Genomic DNA, 12647 nt, shown 5'->3' on the forward strand with positions numbered 1-12647 from the left:
CAATGGAGACACAGAGATAAACCAGTGGGATTACAGAAAACACACATGACCAAGGCATCACGTTTGTCAAAGCATGTGGGTCCTGCCCTGTGCTGACTGTGTTCTTCTGCTGCTGTGGCTGTGTGTAAGTTATCAAACTGAACACACACTGACACAAGCATCAGACCTTGCTCTGTCACTAGCATGGTGACAGCCTGGTACAGCTTGTAGTCTCCCCCCAAAAATTCCTGAGTGCAGTTTAGGCATTAGTATGGACCAGGGAAAGAAAATTTGGATGTAACTTCCTTGTTTCAGGGACAGGGATGTTTGACAGAATGGAAGTGACTAGACTGTACAAATGTGCTAGATCTTTTTCTTCATACTTAAGTAATTTAATTTCCTGATGTGACAGAAGTCTGCAAGGTGAATTGACTTTGGAGGTACTCATCTCTGCATTTGCAACAGGAAGGTACTGACCCTATTCAACTACTTTTTTCCAAAGTGTTTTAATATGGTGTGAATGAAAAAAAAAAAAACACGTTTCAGAATGATAAACTGAATTCTATTCCAGTCAATCCCAGAGGCTCAGGCTTCCCCACCAAGCCTATGAGCTACCTGCAGGGGCAGGGAGGGACAGAACACTTCCTATTCTCTTCCAAAACCTTGAATTGGCAAAGTCAACTAACAGGTTTTTTAATATCTGTGTTTCGAGATTAATAAAGAGAACTGTGTCATTTAAGTTGTATAATTTCAATTTCATAGTTATTATGCAAGTTCTGAACTTCCTCGGAGTCACGGTATTTTCCTATATAAGCAACTGTGCAAGGATCATGAAGCCATTGGCAACAAAATGCAGTCTTACACACTTGCAGGGGGGAAAAATCCCTGAACAGAAAAATCCTTACATTTAATTACTGAGAGCACCAAAGGCACATTTGTTCATCTGGGACGAATGGCTGGCGCTGTATTTATTTTCTGCTCCTCGCCATCCCTCCCAAGGGAGCCGGGGGCACTGAGGGCGGCCCGTGAGCAGCCGCGCTCGGCTCCGTTCCCGGCCTGGGCCGCAGCACCGCGGCCCGGCGCTGGGAGGCTCCCGCCGCGCGCGCCTGCGCACGAGGCCGGCGGTGCCCGGATCCCTCCGCCGGGCGCAGCGCCCGCCCGGGAGCGCGTGCGGAGCCCCCCGGGCCGTGAGGGGCGGCGGGCGGGGGCTGCGCGGGGCCCGGCCCGGCCATGGCGGGGCGAAGGTGCGCGGGAGGCGCGGCCGCCCTGGCCGAGGCGCCGGGCTGCGGCGCGGCGGCGGCCGAGCCGGCCCGGGAGCTGTTCGAGGCCTGCAGGAACGGGGACGTGGAGCGGGTCAAGCGGCTGGTGCGGCCCGAGAACGTGAACAGCCGGGACACGGCGGGCAGGAAGTCCAGCCCGCTGCACTTCGCCGCAGGTACCGGGGCAGGGGGAGCCGGCCGGCAGCGCCGCCTCCCCGGGGCGCCGGGCTGGGCCGCGGGGCAGCGCCGGGAGCACCGGGCCGCTCGGGCCTCGCCGGTCGGGCCGGGCGCAGCGCCGGGGTCCGAGCGCTCCGCCGGCCCCGAGCATCGCCCCCGCCCCGGGGTCTTGCCCGGCCTCGGGGCCGAGCCGGTGTCACCCGCGCGGAGGGGTCAGCGAGCGGTACAGCCGTGTCTGCTCGCTTATTGCATTTTTCTTTTATTTCTATTTTTTTTAAAAAAACAAACCTCATCTGGCTTTGAGGACGCATCTGGAGTGGGGTTTCTGCCGTTCGTGTTGTGACACGTGAGCTCTGACAGGGACACATGTCCCACGTACAGTTCCCATGGATTTCAGCGGGCCTGTGCATTTTTAGAATTGAACGCGTGAAGGTGTTTGTCAGACACCACCGTTTCTAAGCTTTTTGCGTTCTTATCTTTGACAAATGGACTTTGTTAATTCAGGACAGAGTAAGCAAACGCCTGGCGTCACAGGACAACTGCTTTCACTGGCAGCTGGCCAGAAGATTGTATCCCACCTTTTCAGACAAAGACCTGACTGTGACTGCTGTTCTCATGTTGGTTGTTTTGGTTTAATTACAGCCTTAGATGTAGGACTCCAGGGCTGACAGGCTGCAGGAAACACCAGCTGCTTTTCAGCTAATCAATATGAATAGTAACAAAGATGTTTATTTCTTTATTAGCTTGTTTTGGTAAAGGTTTCAGGTGTCCTTTCCTCATGTTAAGAGAGCTTGACTCAGACTTAGGTCTAGGTTCTTGAAAGTCTCCTCAGGACAGCAGTGCGTAATAAATTCAAGAAGCTTAATTGGCAAGAGAGCTCAGGAGACAAAATATCCTGTCAGAGGAAAATAAATTTTTGTAACTATTTTTTTATATGCAGCAATCCTTCCTGTCTACTTATGAACTCTGAACTTCTAAACAACTGTGTATGTTTTAGAGCATTTGAGAGAAGTGAGGGGTAGGTTTTATTTATTTATTTGCTTTTGGTTAGTTTGGGGTTTTTTTGCCTAAGATGCTTCTCATGCACTTTAATGATCTGATTTATCTCTCTGAACAGGCGTGATCTGTCTTGACTTTAAATAACTCCTGATCTGTAGAAAGATTTTTCTTTTAAAATGTGTAGCCGTAGGTTCGTGTAGTTGTTAGATTTCTAAGGTTAAACATGTTGGTGTGTAAATGGGAGACACTGTTGTCATCCCGAATCTTCTTCCAACTTGCTACACAGAAATGAAGTGCTCCTCTCAGCGGCCTGTAGGAGATGCTGGGAGTTCCTGGTTCAATGGGACAGAAAAGACTTGTGTGATTTCTCTGAGGAACTCTCTTTTCCCCTCAGGTGGAACTCTGCTGTTGTCAGCCCACCTGCAGTAGGCTCTGTGTGAAAGGTGGACATAAGTAGCTCTTGGACTTGGGCCTGACTGGTTTTGTTTGGTTTTGCCTTTCCCCTGTTATTCACAGTTGGAATAATACTCACTTCTTTTGTCTTTGCCTCTGAAAGAGTCACATTCCAGGAAGTAAAAGCAAAAATCTGTGTTATTGTGGCTTTGTTTATCCTAGTTGTCTGGGTGTTCTTAGAAAATACATTACAAAACTTCTCTGACTGGTTTCATTCAGTTTCAAGATTTCTTTTATGGAGGAGTTGGAGCTGAAATACATAATGTCACCGTGTTTTGTCTTGCCCTTTTTTAGTGGCATTCTGGGTCTGAATTTGGGTTCTATTTTTTAAGTCTTTTCCCAGATCTTACTTAACAATTCTTTTAAAAAAATAAACCCAATTCCTCTTTTTTCATGTGTCAGTTTGTAAAGGCAGATTTTGAAGTAAAAGATGTAAAAGAAAAAAAGCTTCAGGCTCTTCCTAGAAATGTGTCATTATCAGAAGTAATACATATTGGAGTTTTCTGGAGGTTGCTCTTTAGATTTTGTAATACACAACTGTGTGTGTGATAGTTAAGTTATCCTGAAGGTTTAGTCGAGAGCCCACCATCCTTCATAATAAAAGAGGCTCCATCCTCTCCCATCTTAAACTGCATCTACTTCCTCAAGTCAGTCTTTTTCATCACAGTGTGTGTCAAAGTTCAAAGTATCACAGGGTTTTAAGGACTTGGCAGGTACTAAAATGCCCTTCCTGCAATCTAAATTTCATAAAATATATGAACACCCAAGGCAGGGGAGAAGAATTTGAGCTGAATTCTTTCTGTTAGCTTTTTATCCCATCAGAAGTAGCTGAATGCCAATTATAACCTGCTGTGATTGTAAATAAATACCTTTTTTAAATTATGTGCAGTTGTACATTTCATCTATGATTAATAATTATGAATTGTCAGCTAAAAATGTGTAACTTTCCAGGGAACAAGTGCAGTGAGCTGCTCAGCTGTCACAGGTGATAGAAGATTGCCAGCTCAGGGTCCTGAGTAGCCAGCCTTTCTTGTTGGCAATTAAAACAAAGAGTTCATGATGATAAGTCCATTACCTTGCACAAGTGAAAGGTGTGATCCCATTTAGGTGGTCTCTTGATAAAAGCCCAAGAGCTAAAGAAAACACCTACCTCTTAAAAATTACAGTGTTGGGGTTTTTTAAAGTGTTGAAATAGTTTTTGCTGCAGCCAGCTAAGGATGAAGAGGAGCTGTTAGAGTAGGCAGTGATTGCCTTCCCTGATAGCAAAGGCTGCCCCTGTTTTCCACGCTCAGGAAAGCACAGAGGCAGAGACCATTGTGCAGTTTGGCCACTTCCTCTGTACTCATGCATCCTTTAGAAAGCAATGGGAAAATAATTCCCCTTCCATATATGGTGCCCTGTTGTACAGATGCTTCCCCAAGGAAGTAAGGAATCCCTGCTGTGCGCTCAGGGCTGGAGAGAAGTTACAAAAATTGGTGTGATACAAATGAGGTCATTTCATGGACAGTAAATTTGCTACAGGGGTGGTGCTGTACTGAAGGTACTTTGTGAATAGATGCAGGCTTTGCTGGGAGGGAAGCTGTGGATTGCTCATGAATTGTGTCTCATTGAGCCTCTGTATTAAATGGAGGGATCTGAGGGAATTCTCTATGCCTACAATAAGGTTTACTACAGCTGACTTTCAATTATGATGTTGATTCCTGGGGAGAAATTTTCCCTGTAAAAACATGGCTTTACATCAACACCTTGAGGGGTGGGGATTCTTCTGTACCAGAATGAGTGGTTTAGCTGCCAGATAGGTAGTAAAGAATTTGATCAGAGTCTTTTGTAGCATAATTGCAGCAGTCCTGAAGAACATTTCTTGGTACTCAGAAGAAAATACCAAGCAGTTTGTACTCAAATAACAGTTTTGATTATGTGTTTGCAGGACTGCTGCACATGTGAAGGTCTCTTCTGAGTAGTTCCTCAGAATAATTTTGTACATTTTGTGTATATATTCAAACTATAAACAGAATTTTTTGAAAGCTTGAGGAAACAAGAAAAATGTCAGGACACAATTAAGAAAAATAACAGTATTTATAAGACTTAGAATAGCTGAACATATTGAAAAATGAGAAACATTATGCATATAATGTAATATAGACAATAAGACTGCATGGGTATAGCCACTAAGAATTTTTTTGGCAGCAGAACTATGCTTGTGTGTGCAGTGAATATGAGTTACTGTGCCTGTGTAGATAAATTGGTTTTGCATGGACCATGTGTCTGATCCAGTTCTCATCCCAAGTATTCTGAGCTTCTGTTCTCTGTTAGGACAGGCAGGGTGGGTAAGTGCCATGGTGAGACTCAAAAGTGAATTTGCTGTAGGGTCTGTGGTTCTGGCCTCATATGGAGATAGTAAAGCAAATAGAGATACAGTTTGATGTCCTAGTTCATTTGCCATTGTATAAGTATGCCAGATACAGCTGAAACATGAGGGAACCCTATCAAGGTATTAATTGTTTCTGTAATCTTTAATCTACTGAATTCAGTCTAATTGTTAAGAATTCCAGAAACATCCTTAGTGTGTAAATGTTTCTTTAGCAAACCATGCCAGTTGTGATTGTCTTAAGGAGTGGTTACTGAAGTTTGTTGGTTTAATCTGCACATCTGGGGCAGGAATTTCTCTTCCCCCACCCTGAAGCCTTTTCTCCCCTTTCCTCTTGCAGGTTTTGGTCGGAAGGATGTAGTTGAGTATTTACTCCAGAGTGGCGCCAATGTCCACGCGCGGGACGATGGCGGCCTTATTCCTCTGCACAACGCCTGCTCCTTCGGCCATGCTGAGGTTGTCAATCTGCTCCTGCGGCACGGTGCAGATCCCAATGCTCGAGATAATTGGAATTACACTCCCCTTCATGAAGCTGCCATTAAGGGGAAGACAGATGTCTGCATTGGTAATTTTCTCCCACTCTTCCTGTGACTGACTCACTTGTTTTCACTGTGAACAATCTAGAACCCTTTTAAGACCACTTTAACTCTATGGAGCTATGGCTGATACAAGGGTTAAAAGTAAACGTCTTTCATAAACTTCAATTCATATGTCACTGTTACAAGATACAGGTTTTTGGATCTTTTTTTATAATTGTCTACCTATTAAGGTTTATCATGGGGAAAGTGCTTTAAAGTGACATGATGGAGCTAAATTCTCTTCTATTTCAGCCGAGACTCTTATGCTGCCTTCTGCTTCGGATCACAGTGCAGTGGGAAGAACAAAAGTGATCTTAATAATGGATTAATTCTGTCTTATATGTAGCAGCTGTGTTAAATTAGTTAAGGATGGGAAAACTTCAGTTATATTGACTACCTGTTTTACCTACACAGTTCTTAAAAGGAACTCTTTAAGGAGGTGGTAGAAAGTTAGACACATAGTCGAGACACATTTCTTGATTGTGTGGTTTGCTGCCATTTACTTTAAGAGAGCTGTACAGATAACACTGCCTGTTTGGCCTGAGTGCAGCATGCACAGCCTGCCACTGCTGTCTGCAGGTTAGCACAGGATTTGGGGCAGCATGCTCTGGAGCTGATGGAAAATAGCTGAGTTTTGTGGTGGGTCAGTTACAAGCTTTCAAGAGAGATTGTCTCTGGTCAGGCTGTGGTTCTGTCTGTGTTCTCTTTCTGATCTGCTTTTTTCTCTTAAAATGTGTCTAGACATACTTCATCAGAGACACTGGTCACAGATGACATTGCAGAATGCTGACATGAAAAATTTGAAAAAGGAAGTTAGAATGTTTCTTTTGTTGTTTGCAGATGACAGTAATGTTATGCCTCATAAACCTTGTCTTGTAGAATTGTTTTCTCATGGAAAACTTTGGCATTTTTGCAGTACTGTTGCAGCACGGTGCTGAACCAACCATCCGGAACACAGATGGAAGAACTGCTTTGGATCTAGCAGACCCATCTGCAAAAGCAGTGCTGACTGGTAAGTGATAATCTTTAGATTCCTTTGTGACTAGTAACAGTTGAACTGATGTAACACAGTAGTTTGGAGCTTGTCTTTTTGATACTACTTTAACTTGTCTCTGGTTTATAATTCTAAATAGAATTCCCATATGGCTTTCATCATCTCAGTCATGGCATGTGTTCTGGATAGTTTATCAAGCTAGTTCAATAATGAACTGTCAAATTTTTAGAGTCATAGAATAGCTGAGGTTGGAAGGTACCCTAAAGATTACATAATTCCAACCCCCTGTCATGGGCAGGAACATTGACTAGACCAGGCTGCCCAGACCCCATCCAACATGGCCTTAAACACATCCAGGGGCAGGGAATCTACAACTTCTCTGGGCATCCTATTCCAGTGCCTCACTAGTCTCTGGGTAAAGAATTTCCTCCTAACATTTAATTTAAATCTCTCCTCTTCCAGTTTCAGGACATTTCCCTTTGTCCTATCAATACCCACATGTGTAAAAACTCACGCTTCCTCTTTTTTAAAAGCTCTCTTTAACAACTGAGAAGAGTATTTGTAAGTATTCTAGCACTTACGTTCTCTAAAATTTTTGAAGAGGAGGATAAATAGTGAACTTCACATGCAGATATTTATTTGATAGCTAAAGAAAGCCCTTTTGTCTTCTAGGTGAATACAAGAAAGATGAACTCTTAGAAAGTGCCAGGTACGTATGTTTGGAAAATAATTGGAATTAGTTGTAGTTGCAGAATTTTGTGTAATTAATATATAGATATGTAGTCTTTGGAGCTTGCATTCCATCTAGATGCTAAGTTTTGCCTGTTTTCTGTGAATGAAGCTACAAAAGTAGTTCCATAAAGGCATTTTTGTTTTCTCTTTAATGCTGACAATACAGAGGGGAATGTGTTGCGTCAGATCTGTTGAATGTTACCACAAAAAACCAGAATAAGCTACTAAAAATTGGGATAAGAATATTTCTGCTCATTTCACATCTTGTTTTTCAGGAGTGGAAATGAGGAAAAGATGATGTCTCTTCTTACACCATTAAATGTTAACTGTCATGCAAGTGATGGCAGAAAGGTATTTTTGTTTAAAATTGATTTAAAAGTAGTTATCTCTTACATGATCCGGTTACTGTTTGATCAGATTTTAAAAATGTTAAACATAAAATCTACTTCCTTCACTGTATGTGGGAAAATAAGATTCCACCTCTCCCGCAGCCAGCTTAGTGGTTGCTTTTTGGGGGCTTTTTTAATAGGGGTTTTTTTGGTTGTTTTTTGGGGTTTTTTGGTTGTTTTTTGTTTGTTTGTTTGTTTGTTTGTTTGTTTGTGGGTTTTTTTGGTTGTTTTTTTTTTTTTTATCTTAAAAGGACTATGCAAATAATTCTATATAGGATCAATAAGCAAACTCCTCAGTTGAAGCTTCTGCTTGACCTTCATATATGCAGTGATAAAGAAGTGAGCCTTTGCACGGATTTGTGTCCCTGTCAGGGAGAAATACACAGGTGCTTTATTTGACATGCACCCTTAGGCAAGTTGCTGCTCCTGATGCAGGAGCAAGCTGCTCATTGCTGTAAGTAAAAAAGGACAGAAAAATGTTCAGAATCTCCATTCTCAAAAATCCTGAGTCTTCTGGTTTCAGCCCCTGGCCTACAGAAGGTTCAGGTTATTGAGTATCACTTTTTGGCATCACTATTCTCATGAAGTATTTGTACTCATTCACCCAAGTTTGGATTTAGTTACTTCCCCTTTGTGAAGCTTTGGGATCTCCAGAACACTGATGCATCTCTGTTTTCTCATCTGGTTATGAGGCTCATCCTCTAGGAACTGTAGAAATCGGGTTCAGTGGGTGGGTTTGTAAATGCAGAGGATAAGATTCCTACTCACTCATTTGTAGCTCTGCCTTTAGCGCTGCTGATGCTTGAATGCATTTGCTAGAAAAGATCATAGAGCAGTTAGTTATCTGTCTGCTCTCTGGAGGGTGAGAGTTTAGAAGAGATGAAATTTCCCCCACACCCTGCTCACTGCATTCACAAACGTGGATAACAATCCCTCTTGATAATTTTCAAACTTACTTCACTGATTGGCAGAGAGACTTCTTCATAGTTTACCAGTCATTGTTGCTAATGGTCTTCCTACTTCCCCTTTCACAAGGATATCGTTTGTGCCAGCAAAGTATTTATAGCTATGGTAGGCTAAAAAACCAAAAGTGGCCTTTGTATTAGTGATGGAGTAAATTTGGGATTTGTGTTTATGTTGACTTCAAGAGTAGTCAGTGAACAATGAACATAGTTATCAAATGTCTGATTCAAGCACCCTGGGATTTTTTTAAGCTTGTAAGTCTTTGAGGGACTTCATCATTTAGTACTGTTAACAAGTTGTGAAAAAATTAATAGAAACTGAACCTTGATTTTGTGTTACTGATTCATTCTGCATTCTCTTGTTTCAGTCTACTCCATTGCATTTAGCAGCTGGGTATAACCGTGTGAAAATAGTGCAGCTCTTACTGCAGCATGGAGCTGATGTGCACGCTAAGGATAAAGGGTAGGTTCCTTTTTCCCTTTCTTCAGAATAAACAGAATCCATTAAAAATTGAGGTAAAGTAAACAGCAGTAATAATGTTTTAACCACCGAGGATTTCCAACTTTAGACTGTTCTGTAACCTTTAAACTTTCTGTTGTGACCAAAATGCAAGTTGATTAGTTTTCACAGGAGAAGATATTACAGCGTTGTTCTTGTGAAAAAGGATATAATTAGGGTCACTGCTGAACATCCCCTGCAGGTAGTTCTTCCTGCTTAGGGTTCCAAGTCTGAGTGGAACCATTTCATTTGCACTGAGACAATTCAATTCACTTCTCATCTTCTGATTATTTTAGATGCTTACTGTTCTAATAAATGCTGATGGGATTTTCTGGTTTCTTCTTCAGCTTCTTATTTCCCCATAGTTTCATTTGAACATTTGTCATATTATTTTTGTAAAATGTTCAATATGAAGCATAGTACCAGTTGCAATGTATTAGATGCATTTGAAATTAATATATGTGTATTCTAAACTAATCATCCTTATCCTTTTGCTTCTTTGTAGAGACCTCGTACCACTTCACAATGCCTGTTCCTACGGTCATTACGAAGTAACAGAGCTTCTAGTCAAGGTTGGTCTTTGAAGAAATCAAATTGCATATTATTAAATAAGAACAGTTTATAATAGACTAATACAAGTTGCATATTTTTTTATTTTGTACGTAGATTTACAAAACTTAATAATAAATTGCTTTTGCTCTACATTATTATGATTATTAAGCTGGAGCTACAGAATCTTCTGCTTGCCAGGAAGCTCTTTTCTTTATAAATATGCTTTCTGTTTTTAACACTCTGCTCCAAAGTTGAATATTTTCATACCACCAAGTAAGTACTGCTTATCTCAATCTTTCTACACTCCCAACAAAAAAAAATGAAGCACCAAAAAACCTCCTACAAGCTGAGTAATTTTTTGAGTTTGACAGTAGAAGAATATTTTAGAAGACAGAGCAATAAGAGATGTTTAAAAAGAATACTGGTAAAGATAGTAAATGTTTTAAAACTAAAGAGCAGTCAGTCTTTTCAGGAAATTAACTTTACAGCATCAGTTCTGGCCCTGAATTGTAGGTTTTACTCCAAAGAAAGGGAAACTTGTCAGTTTTCCTAACAAAAGGGAACTCTTGGAACTGAAGCAGTGTATCTGGATTATGTTAGTCTTGAAGATAGGTATGATACACATTAAACTAGTGGCTTGAAGATGTGGGCTGCAGCATGATATGTGTACTCCACCAAAGGAGTTTTGAGCTGTGCCTATTCTCAGCTGCCACAGCAAATCAAGATTGTTATAACAACGGAGAGTATTCTGTTGTCTAACTCCAGGCATTTGGCTGCTCAGAGAATAGCTCTTGTTCTGCTATGTGTGTTTCAGTCCCCCACTAATTCTGTGCATCTTTCTACTTGTTTAGCAAAAAATTTTGCAAAAGAACCTATTGAAATAAACTTACATTGCAGTAAATATAAATAGTCACGATTTTTTTTACTTCAGGGGCCAGTTGTAAAGTGAATTTTTACAGTGGTGGTCCTAGACACAGCCCCACAAATGAGCTTTTGGCTATACACTACTGTGTGTCTTAACGATTTAGCTAGAGTTGTGTTCTGTATTGGATTTCTGCTCTAGGAAATTCTGAATTACTTTTTGCAAAGCTATACATCTTTTAGAGAAGCAGTGGCTAAGAGCATGTACTTGCTTATAGACTGAACTTGAAGTATAATCAAAATGTTACTGGAGAAGAATTACACATACATTACTCATCCAGGAGTATTACTTACAGAATCTTGTACGTAAATGTTTTGAATTAAAATTGAGTGCCCATCTCAGTTGAGATACCGTGGCATTCATGTCTTGGGGGTTATTCACAGAACATGTATTTATCTTAGTGCATCTGGTCACTCTGGATATTTTCTAGAGCTGCAGAGAACCAGAGCTTGTTCACAGGTGATTTGGAGAATGTGAATATTTCTCTTTCTCTGATTTGACCTGTAGCAGAGCTCCTTTCCTTTCTGAAAAAAGCCTGAAAAGACTAGCTAGCCTTTGGATTCTTTGATTGTACCTGTGGGACACCAGGTGATTAAAAACCACAATGTGCTGAAATGTTGTGTTAGATTGAAAATTAGTGTCTTGGAAACAGTTTGCATATAAGCATTGATTTTTATTTTAACAGTCTACTGTATTAAAACTAATAACATAGTCTTTTTCTAACGTCCTGGTTTTGATTGCATCTTTTTTTACCCCTTTCCCTTTCAAGCATGGAGCATGTGTGAATGCAATGGATCTGTGGCAATTCACCCCTCTGCATGAAGCAGCTTCTAAGAACAGGGTGGAAGTATGTTCTCTTTTGTTAAGTTATGGTGCTGACCCAACACTGTTGAACTGTCACAACAAAAGCACCATTGATTTGGCTCCAACGCCCCAGTTAAAAGAACGATTAGCATGTGAGTATCAAGTGGGATCAGTTCTGCAGTTACAGCTTGTAATGTGTCATTGGATTCCCTAGGCAGTGACCTGCCAGAAACCAGATTTGGAACATGCTTATGCTTTAACCGTAATTGTGCAGTGTTAACACAGTATATTTCACTGTTTATAATTTGAAACTGCTATATTTTTCTGAATGAAAGCATTTAAAATATTTTTACTGTCAGTTTTATAGTCAAGTGGTTGTGATGGGTTTTGTAGCTTTTCCCCTATTAAATGCTTTCCCTCATGACCTTGCCAGTACACTTTCATATCCTGTACTTGTTCCTGTCATTGCATCAAGAGTGTTGAAATATTAAATTTTATTCCACAGTTTTTTCTTTGAAGAAAAGAGTAACTGTTTAGAATGCTGAATACATTTGAGTGTGCCACAATCACTGAAAGTTGAAAAAAACTGATGAAGGGCATTGATTTTTGTCCAACAAACTGGAAGAGTGAAAAGAGTGAACTCAGATTCTGTCCTTGAGTAGTTGAAACAATAACTTTCTGGGATATTTACAAAAATTGTCAGTAAATGCTACACTAGGCTGCATGAAAGCATCTAGAAATTATTTTCCAGAAATAGGTCAGAAGTAGAGATTTTTATATGCCTGAGTTAGTAGCTGTGTGAACAGTAGAACCTACAGAGAGGTGAGTGAAACAGATCTTGTGCAGCCAGTTTGGATGTGTCTGGCTTTGGTTTAGAAACAAAGCCAAAGTTGTGTAGTGTTTTGACTTAACTAACAAGTTCTGTCAATTGATGTAATAGCTTGAGTCAGACTTGGAAATGTGTGCTCCATGGTCTGCTG

General features: G+C 41.0%; 1 protein-coding gene across 1 annotated transcript in view; it reads left to right on the top strand.

Moving 5' to 3' along the window:
- Positions 1-1083: 1083 nt before the first annotated feature.
- TNKS2 (tankyrase 2) overlaps positions 1084-12647 on the top strand; it is a 32648-nt gene continuing 21084 nt past the window's right edge. Inside the window, exons 1-8 of the mRNA XM_074544990.1 lie at positions 1084-1414; positions 5576-5800; positions 6730-6825; positions 7480-7516; positions 7815-7890; positions 9259-9353; positions 9895-9961; positions 11633-11819. Coding sequence (XP_074401091.1) covers positions 1210-1414; positions 5576-5800; positions 6730-6825; positions 7480-7516; positions 7815-7890; positions 9259-9353; positions 9895-9961; positions 11633-11819 — 988 coding nt within the window. The 5' untranslated portion in view covers positions 1084-1209. The remainder of the gene's footprint in view (positions 1415-5575; positions 5801-6729; positions 6826-7479; positions 7517-7814; positions 7891-9258; positions 9354-9894; positions 9962-11632; positions 11820-12647) is intronic.

The sequence above is a fragment of the Zonotrichia albicollis genome, chromosome 7, assembly GCF_047830755.1.
Source record: "Zonotrichia albicollis isolate bZonAlb1 chromosome 7, bZonAlb1.hap1, whole genome shotgun sequence".
NCBI classification, from domain to species: Eukaryota; Metazoa; Chordata; class Aves; order Passeriformes; family Passerellidae; genus Zonotrichia; species Zonotrichia albicollis.